Source organism: Bombina bombina, chromosome 5 (assembly GCF_027579735.1).
Source record: "Bombina bombina isolate aBomBom1 chromosome 5, aBomBom1.pri, whole genome shotgun sequence".
NCBI classification, from domain to species: Eukaryota; Metazoa; Chordata; class Amphibia; order Anura; family Bombinatoridae; genus Bombina; species Bombina bombina.
Genome location: NC_069503.1, coordinates 224,911,661 through 224,926,727, shown reverse-complemented (window position 1 = coordinate 224,926,727; position 15,067 = coordinate 224,911,661). Strand labels below are relative to the sequence as shown.

Genomic DNA, 15,067 nt, shown 5'->3' with positions numbered 1-15,067 from the left:
AAACCACGTCCTCCGAGCAATCATAATGGATGAAGCTTGCTCCGGTTTGATTGCGTGCCACGACTCGAGGGAGAAGTGGCAATGAGGGAAATATGTAAATTAGGTTGAACTCCCAAGGTACCGCTAAGGCATCTATCAAGCTCTGCCTGGGGATCCCTGGACCGCGACCCATATCTGGGTAGCTTGAAGTTGAGTATGGACGCCATGAGATCTCCGGCGTCCCCCATCTGTTGCAGATCTCCGCAAACACCATGGGATGGAGAGCCGATTCCCCCGGATGAAACGACTGTCTGCTGAGGAAGTCCGCTTCCCAGTTGTCCACACCCAGAATGTGGATCGCTGAGAGCGAGCAGTTGTGGGTCTCTGCCCCTTCCAGAATCTGAGACACCTCTCTCATAGCTAGGGAGCTTCTCATACCTCCCTGATGAATTATGTACGCCACCAAGATAATGTTCGACTGGAATCTGATAAAATGGGACAAACCCAATAGGGGCCAAGATCTCAGAGCGAGGAATATTGCTTGCAGCTCTAAGATATTTATCAGGAGGGTCGACTCCTCTCGAGTCCATCTGCCCTGTACCATTCTGGCACACCAAACAGCTCCCCATCCTGATAGACACACATCCGTGGTCACAATCTCCCAGAATGGTCTCAAAAAGGATGTCCCTTGGGACAGCTGTACCGGGTGGACACACCAAGAGAGGGATTCCCTTGCTCGATTGTCCAGAGATCTGTTAGGAGAGATCCGAGTGATCGCCGTTCCATTGTCTCAACATGCATAACTGCAGAGGTCTTAGATGGAAGCTGGCGAAAGGAATGATAGCTATGGTGGAAACCATGAGTTCGATCACCTCAATACACCTGGCCGGACACAGGTGGCCTTGAGGAGGTCTGAATGGCAAGACAGCTGGACGCGATCTTGGAACGTGTCTGATCTGACAGGAATATTTTCATAGCTATGGAATCTATGATCGTGCCCAGGAACTCCACCCTGTTGCTGGGAACCAAGAGAACTCTTTCCCTCGTTTATCTTCCATCCGTGGGATGGAAGGAGAAGAAAAAAAAAAAAAAAAAAAAAAAAAAAAAAAAAAAAAGTCTGCGTGGTCCTCCACGAGAGCCTGAACCAGGATATCTCCAGATAAGGAGCAACCGCAATACCTCCGGCTCTCGCTACCGCGAACAGCGCCCCAGAACCTTCGTAAAGACTCTTGGGGCAGTCACCAGAACCAACGGCAGAGCCACAAACTGGAAGTGTTGGTCCAGAAAAGCGAATCTTAGGAACCTGAAGTGGTCCTTGTGGATTGGCACGTGAAGGTAAGCATCCTTCAAGTTTATTGTCATAAATTGCCCCTCTTGAATTAGGGGCAGAATCGATCTGATAGTCTCCATTTTGAACGATGGAACTGACCAACTTGTTTAGGCACTTTAGGGCCAGAATCGGGCGGAACGTGCCTTCTTTGGGACCACGAAAAGGTTTGAATAGAACCCTAGTCCCCTTTCTACTGGAGGTACTGGAACTATTACTCAGAGAGAGGAGAGATCTCTAATGCAACCTAGGAAGGCATCTCTCTCCTCTGGTCTTGAGGATATTTTTGACAGTTGGAATCTTCCCCTGGGCAGATGAGTCTTGAACCCTATCTTGTAACCCTGGGAGATAAACTCCAGAACCCAAGGATCCTGTACGTCTCGCCTCCAAGCCTCTGCCCCCTACGCGATCCAGAGACGGATCAGGGGCCGCCCTTCATGCGGATTTGGTCTCGGCGGGCTTCTTGCTCTGTTTGGATTTGTTCCAGGATTGAGCTGGCTTCCAAGATCCCTTGGACTGCTCGGTCTTTGCAGCAGGCTGCTGGCGTTGAGACTTGTATGAACGAAAGGGACGAAAAGTAGAGCCCTTTGGCTTATTCTTCTTATCCTGCGGAAGGAAAGCCCCCTTGCCTCCTGTGACCGTGGATATGATAGAGTCTAGCCCTTAACCCTGAAAAGGAAGGGATATTAATCTAGACTTGGAAGTCATGTCCGCAGACTACGACTTCAACCACATAGCCCTGGGGGCTAGAAACGAGAAACCTGATGTCTTGGCATTCAGTCGAATAACCTGCATATTAGCATCACAGATGACCATAGCCGACAGTTCGCCACACCAGTAGGTAGCCGTTCCCGCAATCGCTGCTGCCAGTTGAAAAACGAACCCTGTGAGTTGAAATATCTTCCTCAACATGGATTCTAATTTCTTATCCATGGGCTCCTTGGACGAGCTCTCCTCGAGGAGAATAGTTGTCCGCTTCGCGAGCGTGGAGATAGCCCCATCCAGCTTAGGAATGGCCCCCCATAGCTCAAGCTGAGAGTCTGGGACGGGGAACAGTTTTTTAAAAGGGAGAAAAGGACGAGCCAAGTTTTTCCCACTCATTCTTAATAATAGTAGCCATCTTCACGGGAACTGGGAAGGTCTGAGGTACCACCCTGTCCTCGTAAACCCTATCTAGCTTAGGGATTGAAGGTTCTTCCGGAAGTTTCGGCTCTGGAACCTCCAACGTAGCAAGCATTTCTTTCAGTAAAAAGCGCAAATGCTCCATCTTAAATTTAAAATCTGGCTCTTCCGCTAATCGAGGTCTAGAAGACGCTGATTCCGTCCGAGAGAGAGCATCCTCCGAAGAGTTGGAGGCGTCATCAGCCGATAATCTATCAGAGACATCTAGTGGAGTAGATGACCCCTGGGACGGGAGGCTGTGCCTTTCCCTTCGCAGGGAGAGGTAAGGCATTGAAGGCCGCAGAAACAGCCGTTTGTAGCTGGGCAGCGAAATCTGGCAGCCAAGAGACCCCTCGCTCCCACAGGAGGATCAGTTGGGTCCTGGGGAGCTGCATGTGTGATCGGAGATGAATGTAGAGAACGCAGCTCGCAAAACGGAGAACCCTCAGATCAACCTGTACCTCCTCGAAATAAACACAGGTATTAGATTTAATTAAATAATTAAAGAGGGGGTATCCCCCAACATATCAGAGTCCTCCATGGCTTGCGCCTTTAATTACAGACTAGATAGAATAAATGGCACCTTTATACACCAATGGCCAGGGCACTCACCACCTCCTATGACCCGGACCACAGAGAAACCGTTAGGTCCCCATGTAATTGCTGATCAGGAAAGAGTAAGTTGAAGAGGCCACACCCGGTCAGAGTGCCATGCAGGACAGCCCCTGCACTGTAGAGAAAACGCGCCAAAGAAGTCCGCGCTGATCTACACCTGACTGTTCATCCATGCTCTCACTGAGAGTCTGATAGAGCATAAGCCACGTCCTTGCACTCAGTAGTAGGATAGGTCTGGGTGGAAAAACAAGACGCCACATCTTGCTTTAAAATTAAAGCTTCTTTATTGTTAAATCACATAAAAGGAAAATCTTTCCGTCAGGAGATTTAGGTCAATGAGAGGCTGATAGGACTACTTAAAACTCCAGTCCCATTTCAAAGAGTACTACCCTCCATAAGAGACTGCTCCGAATCTTCCGAAACTTCTCTGCCAACCTCCTGTGATGAAAGGCAAAGAATGACTGGGGGATGAGGGGAGACATTTAAACCTTTGACTGGGGTGTCTTTGCCTCCTCCTGGTGGCCAGGTTCTTAATTCTTACAAGTAATGAATGAGGCAGTGGACTCTCCTCCCATTAATATGGAAATATCATCATAAGAGAGACATCTGTCGGTGCCATACAAACTGAATAAAATGCAATGGTGTAAACCAGCATGCATGCATACCTGCAGGCTCCACACTCAAAGGTTCCATTACCGAAATGACAATTCTCACTATTGGGAAATCCCTCGCCCTGGCAGTCACATTCACAGATAAACTTTAAAAGAATTTCTACTTCTTCGTTGAAACCCAATGGCTTGATTTTGATAGATTCACTCTGACCTTTTTTGGGGCACTTATGAGCAGTCACACTTATCTCAAATTCCACCTGCAAGAGACCAACCCTTTAGTTAACAATGAATTAAACGGCATTTGCGTCATTTTAGTATGTATAGCACATATATATGTAAGCAAGTGAGAAATGCATACAAAAAAAACCTAAAAAACTGCATTTAAACTTGAGTAAAATTTTCAGGGACCTAAAGACTAGAGTATAGTTATCTAATCTCCTCCGCTTTATGTTAACTCTTACACTGAGCCGCAGTGTTATGATTTAGAATACTACAGGATGCTCCCTCTCTCTATGAGCAGTGTAAGACTTAAATTACAGAAATTGAGGGGAAACTTAAAAAAAGTACATTGAAGATTACTTTTTGAAACACATTCAATATATGGAGAACATTTTAAGCGTAATTTTCCCTTAAAAAAAACTCTCAACAACTCAGACAACCACATTATGTAACAGAACATTGCCTACATTTTAAAGTATATTGCACCTGTTCATAAATAAGTCAGGAGCTTAAAGAAATCCAGAATTTTCTTGAAACGAACAATAAGAAATTGAATGCTGATGCTAGAATTATTACTTTTTGCTGTGTGCTAACACAGTTCACGAAAATATTCACGTTTCTAATTAAATAAAATAGAAAACACACCTGATCTCCAAGCGATATGTTAGAACATTTCCTTCCATTCTCTCCAGTACCTATTACTCCATCTTTACAGAATGATTTATAGTTGATTGTTATACCCTCTGGCAATTTGCTGTTTTCCAAAAGCAGCTCTGAAGAAAGAGACTAGAAAAAAATAATTGGAAAATCAATTTTGGGAATTTTTTCATTTAATGGCATCTGAAAATGTTATATGGTTCTGAACTCAAACTGTAAATTGCCAACAGATTCCATAGCACTATAAACATAGGTATGATATGCAAAGTTATCATGTACAACAAGCAAAAGGGTAGAGGGCACTGCCAATAGTTGCCAGCTGATGTAGACCACCTTAGATGAAGGTGATCTACAGGACCGCTGGGCTTGTAGGCTTACATGTTGCTAATAATAGGGTTAAATCAGAAGATCCTTCTGTTAAGCGAAGACACAACTTTTGGAGAGAGAAAAAAACAAATCTATTTAAGATTAAGGTTTCCATTAAGAGAAATACTTACATTATAGGAGTCAATAATCAACTGAATAACATTACTGGAATTGGCGGACAGGGTTCCCACTGCAGATTTTGGTATTAAATTTTTTAGTTCCTATAAAAATAAAAACATAAAAACTTACAATTGTTTACTCACCATTAGTACAATGAAGATTTAAATATGCTTTTCCCCCACTATCTCCAAACATCACTTTCATTCTATTTTTACTCAATCTACTGACAAATCTGCATTTACCGCTCTGCGGCGTCTTTGACAGACCCCTTTTCTGCATATAACATTTTTCTGTAGTACTTTTATCTACTGTACTTTACAAGTTCTTATAAACGATTCTACCCTAAATGGAAGTAGAAGAGCACAGAGGATGCCACATATTGAAAATGTCTGCTAAGTAAATATAAATACATAAAAAGCCCGTCTGGGCAGAAAACATAATTTATGTAAGAACTTACCTGATAAATTAATTTCTTTCATATTAGCAAGAGTCCATGAGCTAGTGACGTATGGGATATACATTCCTACCAGGAGGGGCAAAGTTTCCCAAACCTCAAAATGCCTATAAATACACCCCTCACCACACCCACAAATCAGTTTAACGAATAGCCAAGAAGTGGGGTGATAAGAAAAAAGTGCGAAAGCATAAAAAATAAGGAATTGGAATAATTGTGCTTTATACAAAAAAATCATAACCACCACAAAAAAGGGTGGGCCTCATGGACTCTTGATAATATGAAAGAAATGAATTTATCAGGTAAGTTCTTACATAAATTATGTTTTCTTTCATGTAATTAGCAAGAGTCCATGAGCTAGTGACGTATGGGATAATGACTACCCAAGATGTGGATCTTTCCACGCAAGAGTCACTAGAGAAGGAGGGATAAAATAAAGACAGCCAATTCCTGCTGAAAATAATCCACACCCAAAATAAAGTTTAAATGAAAACATAAGCAGAAGATTCAAACTGAAACAGCTGCCTGAAGTACTTTTCTACCAAAAACTGCTTCAGAAGAAGAAAACACATCAAAATGGTAGAATTTAGTAAAAGTATGCAAAGAAGACCAAGTTGCTGCTTTGCAAATCTGATCAACCGAAGCTTCATTCCTAAACGCCCAGGAAGTAGAAACTGACCTAGTAGAATGAGCTGTAATCCTCTGAGGCAGAGTTTTACCCGACTCAACATAGGCATGATGAATTAAAGATTTCAACCAAGATGCCAAAGAAATGGCAGAAGCTTTCTGGCCTTTTCTAGAACCGGAAAAGATGACAAAAAGACTAGAAGTCTTTCGGAAATTTCTCCTTAGAATTCTTAGGATTAGGGCATAATGAAGGAACTACAATTTCTCTACTAATGTTGTTGGAATTCACAACCTTAGGTAAAAATTCAAAAGAAGTTCGCAACACTGCCTTATCCTGATGAAAAATCAGAAAAGGAGACTCACAAGAAAGAGCAGACAATTCAGAGACTCTTCTGGCAGAAGAGATGGCCAAAAGGAACAAAACTTTCCAAGAAAGTAATTTAATGTCCAATGAATGCATAGGTTCAAACGGAGGAGCTTGAAGAGCCCCCAGAACCAAATTCAAACTCCAAGGAGGAGAAATTGACTTAATGACAGGTTTTATACGAACCAAGGCTTGTACAAAACAATGAATATCAGGAAGATTAGCAATCTTTCTGTGAAAAAGAACAGAAAGAGCAGAGATTTGACCTTTCAAGGAACTTGCGGACAAACCTTTATCTAAACCATCCTGAAGAAACTGTAAAATTCTCGGAATTCTAAAAGAATGCCAGGAAAAATGATGAGAAAGACACCAAGAAATATAAGTCTTCCAGACTCTATAATATATCTCTCTAGATACAGATTTACGAGCCTGTAACATAGTATTAATCACAGAGTCAGAGAAACCTCTTTGACCAAGAATCAAGCGTTCAATCTCCATACCTTTAAATTTAAGGATTTGAGATCCTGATGGAAAAAAGGACCTTGCGACAGAAGGTCTGGTCTTAACGGAAGAGTCCACGGTTGGCAAGAGGCCATCCGGACAAGATCTGCATACCAAAACCTGTGAGGCCATGCTGGAGCTACCAGCAGAACAAACTAGCATTCCTTCAGAATCTTGGAGATTACTCTTGGAAGAAGAACTAGAGGCGGAAAGATATAGGCAGGATGATACTTCCAAGGAAGAGATAATGCATCCACTGCCTCCGCCTGAGGATCCCGGGATCTGGACAGATACCTGGGAAGTTTCTTGTTTAGATGAGAAGCCATCAGATCTATTTCTGGAAGTTCCCACATTTGAACAATCTGAAGAAATACCTCTGGGTTAAGAGACCATTCGCCCGGATGCAACGTTTGACGACTGAGATACTCCGCTTCCCAATTGTCTATTCCTGGAATATGAACCGCAGAGATTAGACAGGAGCTGGATTCCGCCCAAACCAGAATTCGAGATACTTCTTTCATAGCCAGAGGACTGTGAGTCCCTCCTTGATGATTGATGTATGCCACAGTTGTGACATTGTCTGTCTGAAAACAAATGAACGATTCTCTCTTCAGAAGAGGCCAAGACTGAAGAGCTCTGAAAATTGCACGGAGTTCAAAAATATTTATCGGTAATCTCACCTCCTGAGATTCCCAAACCCCTTGTGCTGTCAGAGACCCCCACACAGCTCCCCAACCTGTAAGACTTGCATCTGTTGAAATTACAGTCCAGGTCGGAAGAACAAAAGAAGCCCCCTGAACTAAACAATGGTGATCTGTCCACCACGTCAGAGAGTGTCGTACAATCGGTTTTAAAGATATTAATTGAGATATATTTGTGTAATCCCTGCACCATTGGTTCAGCATACAGAGCTGAAGAGGTCGCATGTGAAAACGAGCAAAGGGGATCGCGTCCGATGCAGCAGTCATAAGACCTAGAATTTCCATGCATAAGGCTACCGAAGGGAATGATTGTGACTGAAGGTTTCGACAAGCTGAAATCAATTTTAGACGTCTCTTGTCTGTCAAAGACAGAGTCATGGACACTGAATCTATCTGGAAACCCAAAAAGGTTACCCTTGTCTGAGGAATCAATGAACTTTTTAGTGAATTGATCCTCCAACCATGATTTTGAAGAAACAACAAAAGTCGATTCGTATGAAATTCTGCTAAATGTGAAGACTGAGCAAGTACCAAGATATCGTCCAAATAAGGAAATACCACAATACCCTGTTCTCTGATTACAGATAGAAGGGCACCGAGAACCTTTGTAAAAATTCTTGGAGCTGTTGCTAGGCCAAACGGCAGAGCCACAAACTGGTAATGCTTGTCTAGGAAAGAGAATCTCAGAAACCGATAGTGAGCTGGATGAATCAGAATATGCAGATATGCATCCTGTAAATCTATTGTGGACATATAATGCCCTTGCTGAACAAAAGGCAGGATAGTCCTTACAGTTACCATTTTGAATGTTGGTATCCTTACATAACGATTCAATATTTTTAGATCCAGAACTGGTCTGAAGGAATTCTCCTTCTTTGGTACAATGAAGAGATTCGAATAAAACCCCAGCCCCTGTTCCAGAACTGGAACTGGCATAATTACTCCAGCCAACTCTAGATCTGAAACACATTTCAGAAATGCTTGAGCCTTCGCTGGGTTTACTGGGACATGGGAAAGAAAGAATCTCCTTGCAGGAGGTTTTATCTTGAAACCAATTCTGTACCCTTCTGAAATAATGTTCTGAATCCAAAGATTGTGAACAGAATTGATCCAAATTTCTTTGAAAAAAACGTAATCTGCCCCCTACCAGCTGAGCTGGAATGAGGGCCGCACCTTCATGTGGACTTAGAAGCTGGCTTTGCTTTTCTAGAAGGCTTGGATTTATTCCAGACTGGAGATGGTTTCCAAACTGAAACTGCTCCTGAGGATGAAGGATCAGGCTTTTGTTCTTTGTTGAAACGAAAGGAACGAAAACGATTATTAGCCCTGTTTTTACCCTTAGATTTTTTATCCTGTGGTAAAAAAGTTCCTTTCCCACCAGTAACAGTTGAGATAATAGAATCCAACTGAGAACCAAATAATTTGTTACCCTGGAAAGAAAGGGAAAGTAGAGTCGATTTAGAAGACATATCAGCATTCCAAGTTTTAAGCCATAAAGCTCTTCTAGCTAAAATAGCTAGAGACATAAACCTGACATCAACTCTGATAATATCAAAAATGGCATCACAGATAAAATTATTAGCATGTTGAAGAAGAATAATAATATTATGAGAATCATGATCTGTTACTTGTTGCGCTAAAGTTTCCAACCAAAAAGTTGAAGCTGCAGCAACATCCGCCAAAGATATAGCAGGTCTAAGAAGATTACCTGAACACAAATAAGCAATTTTCCTATCTAAAGGATCCTTAAAGGAAGTACCATCTGCCGTAGGAATAGTAGTACGTTTAGCAAGGGTAGAGATAGCCCCATCAACTTTAGGGATTTTGTCCCAAAACTCTAATCTGTCAGACGGCACAGGATATAATTGCTTAAAACGTTTCGGAGTAAATGAATTACCCAAATTATTCCATTCCCTGGAAATTACTTCAGAAATAGCACCAGGAACAGGAAAAACTTCTGGAATAACTACAGGAGATTTAAAGACCTTGTCTAAACGTTTAGATTTAGTATCAAGAGGACCAGAATCCTCAATTTCTAATGCAATTAGGACTTCTTTAAGTAAAGAACGAATAAATTCCATTTTAAATAAATATGAAGATTTATCAGCATCAACCTCTGAAACAGAATCCTCTGAACCAGAAGAATCATTAGAATCAGAATGATGATGTTCATTTAAAAATTCATCTGGATAAAGAGAAGTTTTAAAAGACTTTTTATGTTTACTAGAAGGAGGAATAACAGACATAGCCTTCTTAATAGATTCAGAAACAAAATCTCTTATGTTATCAGGAACACTCTGAACATTAGATGTTGATGGAACTGCAACAGGTAATGGTATTTTACTAAATGAAATATTTTCTGCATTAACAAGTTTGTCATGACATTTAATACAAACAACAGCTGGAGGAACAGCTACCAAAAGTTTACAGCAGATACACTTAGCTTTGGTAGTTCCAGCACCAGGCAGCGATTTTCCTGAAGTATCTTCTGGCTCAGATGCAACATGAGACATCTTGCAATATGTAAGAGAAAAAACAACATATAAAGCAAAATTGATCAAATTCCTTAAATGACAGTTTCAGGAATGGGAAAAAATGCCAAAGAACAAGCTTCTAGCAACCAGAAGCAATGAAAAAATGAGACTTAAATAATGTGGAGACAAAAGCGACGCCCATATTTTTTTAGCGCCAAATAAGACGCCCACATTATTTGGCGCCTAAATGCTTTTGGCGCCAAAAATGACGCCACATCCGGAACGCCGACATTTTTGGCGCAAAAAAACGTCAAAAAATGACGCAACTTCCGGCGACACGTATGATGCCGGAAACAGAAAAGATTTTTTGCGCCAAGAATGACGCAATAAAATGAAGCATTTTCAGCCCCCGCGAGCCTAACAGCCCACAGGGAAAAAGTCAAATTTTTTAAGGTAAGAAAAAATGATTGATTCAAATGCATCATCCCAAATATGAAACTGACTGTCTGAAAATAAGGAATGTTGAACATCCTGAGTCAAGGCAAATAAATGTTTGAATACATATATTTAGAACTTTATATAAAAAAAGCGCCCAACCATAGCTTAGAGTGTCACAGAAAATAAGACTTACTTACCCCAGGACACTCGTCTACATGTTGTAGAATGCCAAACCAGTACTGAAACGAAAATCAGCAGAGGTAATGGTATATATATATAAGAGTATATCGTCGATCTGAAAAGGGAGGTAAGAGATGAATCTCTACGACCGATAACAGAGAACCTATGAAATAGACCCCGTAGAAGGAGATCATTGCATTCAAATAGGCAATACTCTCCTCACATCCCTCTGACATTCACTGCACGCTGAGAGGAAAACCGGGCTCCAACCTGTTGCGGAGCGCATATCAACGTAGAATCTAGCACAAACTTACTTCACCACCTCCATAGGAGGCAAAGTTTGTAAAACTCATTTGTGGGTGTGGCGAGGGGTGTATTTATAGGCATTTTGAGGTTTGGGAAACTTTGCCCCTCCTGGTAGGAATGTATATCCCATACGTCACTAGCTCATGGACTCTTGCTAATTACATGAAAGAAATATTGTTATCAGTATGGAGGAGCATAGAAAATAAAAGGGACACTATACTCAAATGCTTATCCATATGAAACAGCATCTAAAGAGGTTTTCTTTTTTTACTTCCTTGATAAGAATAGAACGTAAAAGCGAACGTGAAGTAAAACTAATATAGCAGAAGTATGTTTTAGTAGGAAGTGCACAACTTTTACATTAGTTTTATTTTAAACAGCGTTAACTCCATATTTTTGTCAGGCAAAAATATTTGAATGTTGAATTGTTTCCTTTTCATTTGGAAAAAAACTGTTTACAAGTTTACCTTGATGCCTTACCAAAAACAATGACAGTACCTTGTAAACTGGTTGAAATTCCTCAGTGATGGCAAAGATGGTTTGTATGTTGTTTTCACTTAGTTTTTGCACTAAATGAGCAATTGAGGGATAGTCCTGAGGGAAAAAAAAACAACTTTGTAAAATCGCATGTATCAATTACAAAAAAAAAAAAAAAAAAAAAAAAAAAATATCAATATTTTTTTTTATTATCATTCCAATTTTAAATCAGCGATCACTTAAATTTATTGACCAATCATTAATCCAAAGCCTAATCTTGTTCAAAATGTAAATGAAACAGCTAATTTAACAATCTTCTACTACAATTTTAAGATAACGAACAAAATCAAAATTACATCTTTTTTTATAGAAAGTGTTGGGTTAAAAAAAAAAGAGAAATCCAGAATAGCAAAAAAAAAAAAAAAAAAAAGGAGTAAATAAGAGATTAACAGAGAAAACAGAGCCCAAGATCATTTGACACTTGGAAGAGGGGTTGAGAACAAAGAAAATATGGTTTTTAGATTACTAACAAAACTTGCAGGCAATAAAAGACAGGAAACATTTAACAGTTTTACAGCCGAGAAACTGCAAAAGAAATAAAATATCTTTAGCGAGAAGGGCAATAAAACATTTAGCCATTAGGCACATAATGCGAATACCTTGTTGATTGGGGAAGAGAATCAAATCAATTAAATGAGATGGGCATTAATTGCTTGTGTAAAAAGGTTGGACTTTAGTATTCGGAACTGTGTGAAAGGGATGGTAAACTTACTTTATAAACTCGTCTCTATATTTCATTATTGTATAAAATAAGTATGCTGGCACCTTTGATTTCTCTCTAACTCACTGTCAACTATTTTATTTTTCAAGTCTACTCCGGCTGTGTGTCAATCTTCTAACACAACCTATTCACATAAGTTTTTTTTTTTCCCACTCGCATTTTTAATATTCAATCGGAAATCTGTCCAACTGGCTCGCTTTAGTCTATGCGATTTCCTATTGTACATGTGTGTAGTTGAGCAACATTAATTGAAGACAGATCACAGTTTCATACTTTGTGCACATTTACAATTAGAGACGTGCATGCGTACTACCTATCACAAATCGAGTGACTGACATAACTCAACTTTGTGAAACAGTAAATTCTCTGCACGGATCTACTAGTAAACAGTGTATATAGTTATTCAATGTTTAGTGTAATTACTGGGCGTGAGAAATTTGCGCATGAGCATTGGTATGCTAATTATCGGGAGCGCACAATTACGTTGACGTATGCAGGGGCGGTATGGATATGGACGTCACTTGCTGGAACGAAGAATTACAAAGTAGGTGGAGTGAAAGTATGAAAAAAAAAAAGTCAGCTCGGTAAGTTATAATATAATTATAAAGTTATACTTGAGACTAAAAAAAAATATTTTTGGGGCGGTTGTACTATATATACTACTATTTTATTGAATCAATATACGAGATTACATATTGTTTACCATCACTTGAAGTAGTAGAGACATGTGAGAATGACAGACTTACATAATAGTGGCTCATTGTGTACATGTTTTCATGGAGGTGACATTTTCCATCATTTGGCAAAACAATTCCTCCTAATTTACCATCGCCAGCAAAATGAAATCCAGCATCAGTGGAAAACACTAACAAACGGGTGACATTTCTCCACCCTATTTGTTCCTAAAATAAAATGTTAAAACAATGTTACTAAAATCAAACAGTTTAGCTATTCTAAATATCAGCAAAGACTGCTAAAATAACAAACAAAAAAAATATTTCACTTGATTATCAATTTATCAACAATCAAATCTAATACAAAAAGCATAATTAGATCAGTAGAATTTAAAGACATACTTTGCAATTAAAGGGATATGAAACTTAAAAAAAATATTAATCTCTTTTCAAACATCATAAAATATAAAACTTATTTGCAAATATAAACTATTAAAGCTTTTTTCCATTTGCTTGTAATTTGCATTTATCTTTTCATCTCTGAGCTCTGTTTTGAGGCGCGTCACTAAGCAAGCGCTGGATGCCGAGCGTTCATGTGGTTACGATGACGTCAGAGGGGAGTGGCACAATAGTGATGAAGTATTCAGAGCGATCGGGGTGGAGAAGCAGCACCATCAATAGCTATCGAAAAGTACCCAAACTACCCATAGACTAATGAACATGTTATGATAAACGTAGTCTTCTCCAAAATTGTTATTTTTTAAGAAAATAGATAATCACTTTATTACCCATTGCCCAATTTTGCACAGCCAACATGGTTATATTAATACACTTTTTACTTCTGTGATTACCTTATATCTAAGCCTCTTGACAGCCCCCTTATCACATGGCTATTTATTTATTATCTATTGACTTGCATTTTAGCCAATCAGTGCTGTGTCCTACACAACTCCATGGGAATAAGCACAATGTTAGCTATATGACACACATGAATTAGTCTTCTGTTGTTAAAAACAATTTTAAAAAAAAAAAAAGCATGTGATAAGAGGCTGTCTGTAGTAGATTAGAAAATAGGCAGAATATTAGAGGTTTAAATGTTAAAAACAAAATTTATGCTTACCTGATAAATTTCTTACCGGGCATGGAGAGTCCACGACAGCATTCCAATTACTAGTGGGCTATTCAACTCCTGGCCAGCAGGACTCGGCAAAAATGACCCCAGCAAAGCTGTTAAGAGTAACTACCCTTACCCATAATCCCCAGTCATTCAGCCAAAGGAAAATAGAAAAAGAAGAAACAGAAGGGTATGGCATGGAGAGTCCACAACGTCATTCCAATTACTAGTGGGAACCAATACCCAAGCTAGAGGACACAAAATGAATAGGGAGAACAAGGCAGGAGGACCTAAACAGAAGGCACCACCAGGAGAAGGCACCACCAGGAGGAGGGAGGTATTTATGCTATATCTTATGGTAAATCCTGCGAGTAACAGGCTTACTAGCCTCAAGCATAGTATCAATGACCGCTTCCAAAAAACCACGTCTAGACAGGACTAGACGTTCAAACTACAAGCAGTCGGCTTCAGAGAATCTAGATTTGGATGGAGGAATGGACCCTGAATTAGAAGGTCCTTCCTCAGGAGGTAACCTCCAAGGTGGAAGAGATTACATCTTCACCAGATCCGCAAACCAGATCCTGCGAGGCCAAGCAGGAGCTACTAGAATCACAGACTCTCTCTCCTGCTTGATACGAGCAATGATTCATGAAAGGAGAGCAAACTGAGAAAACCGATATGCTAGAGCGAAATCCCAAGGAACCGCCAGGGCATCTATCAGAGCGGCCTGAGGATCTCTTGACCTTGAGCCATAACCTTGGAAGATTGGCATTTTGACGAGACGCTATCAGATCCAACTACGGAACCCCCCACCCTAGAGTTATCCTTGAGAACACCTCAGGATGGAGAGCCCACTCTCCGGGATGAAAAAAGTCTGTCTGCTCAGAAAATTCACCTCCCAATTGTCCACTCCTAGAATGT

The 15,067-nt window shown here is 40.2% G+C and overlaps 1 protein-coding gene across 3 annotated transcripts in view; it reads right to left on the bottom strand.

Moving 5' to 3' along the window:
• The window catches only part of ITGB1 (integrin subunit beta 1), a 180,147-nt gene that overhangs the window by 47,964 nt on the left and 117,116 nt on the right, over positions 1-15,067 (bottom strand). For all 3 annotated transcript variants that reach the window (XM_053713855.1, XM_053713856.1, XM_053713857.1), the window contains 5 exons: positions 13,105-13,260; positions 11,599-11,694; positions 5,067-5,156; positions 4,558-4,698; positions 3,748-3,950 (listed from right to left, as the gene is read on the bottom strand). In XM_053713855.1, the coding sequence (XP_053569830.1) occupies positions 3,748-3,950; positions 4,558-4,698; positions 5,067-5,156; positions 11,599-11,694; positions 13,105-13,260 (686 nt within the window). The remainder of the gene's footprint in view (positions 1-3,747; positions 3,951-4,557; positions 4,699-5,066; positions 5,157-11,598; positions 11,695-13,104; positions 13,261-15,067) is intronic.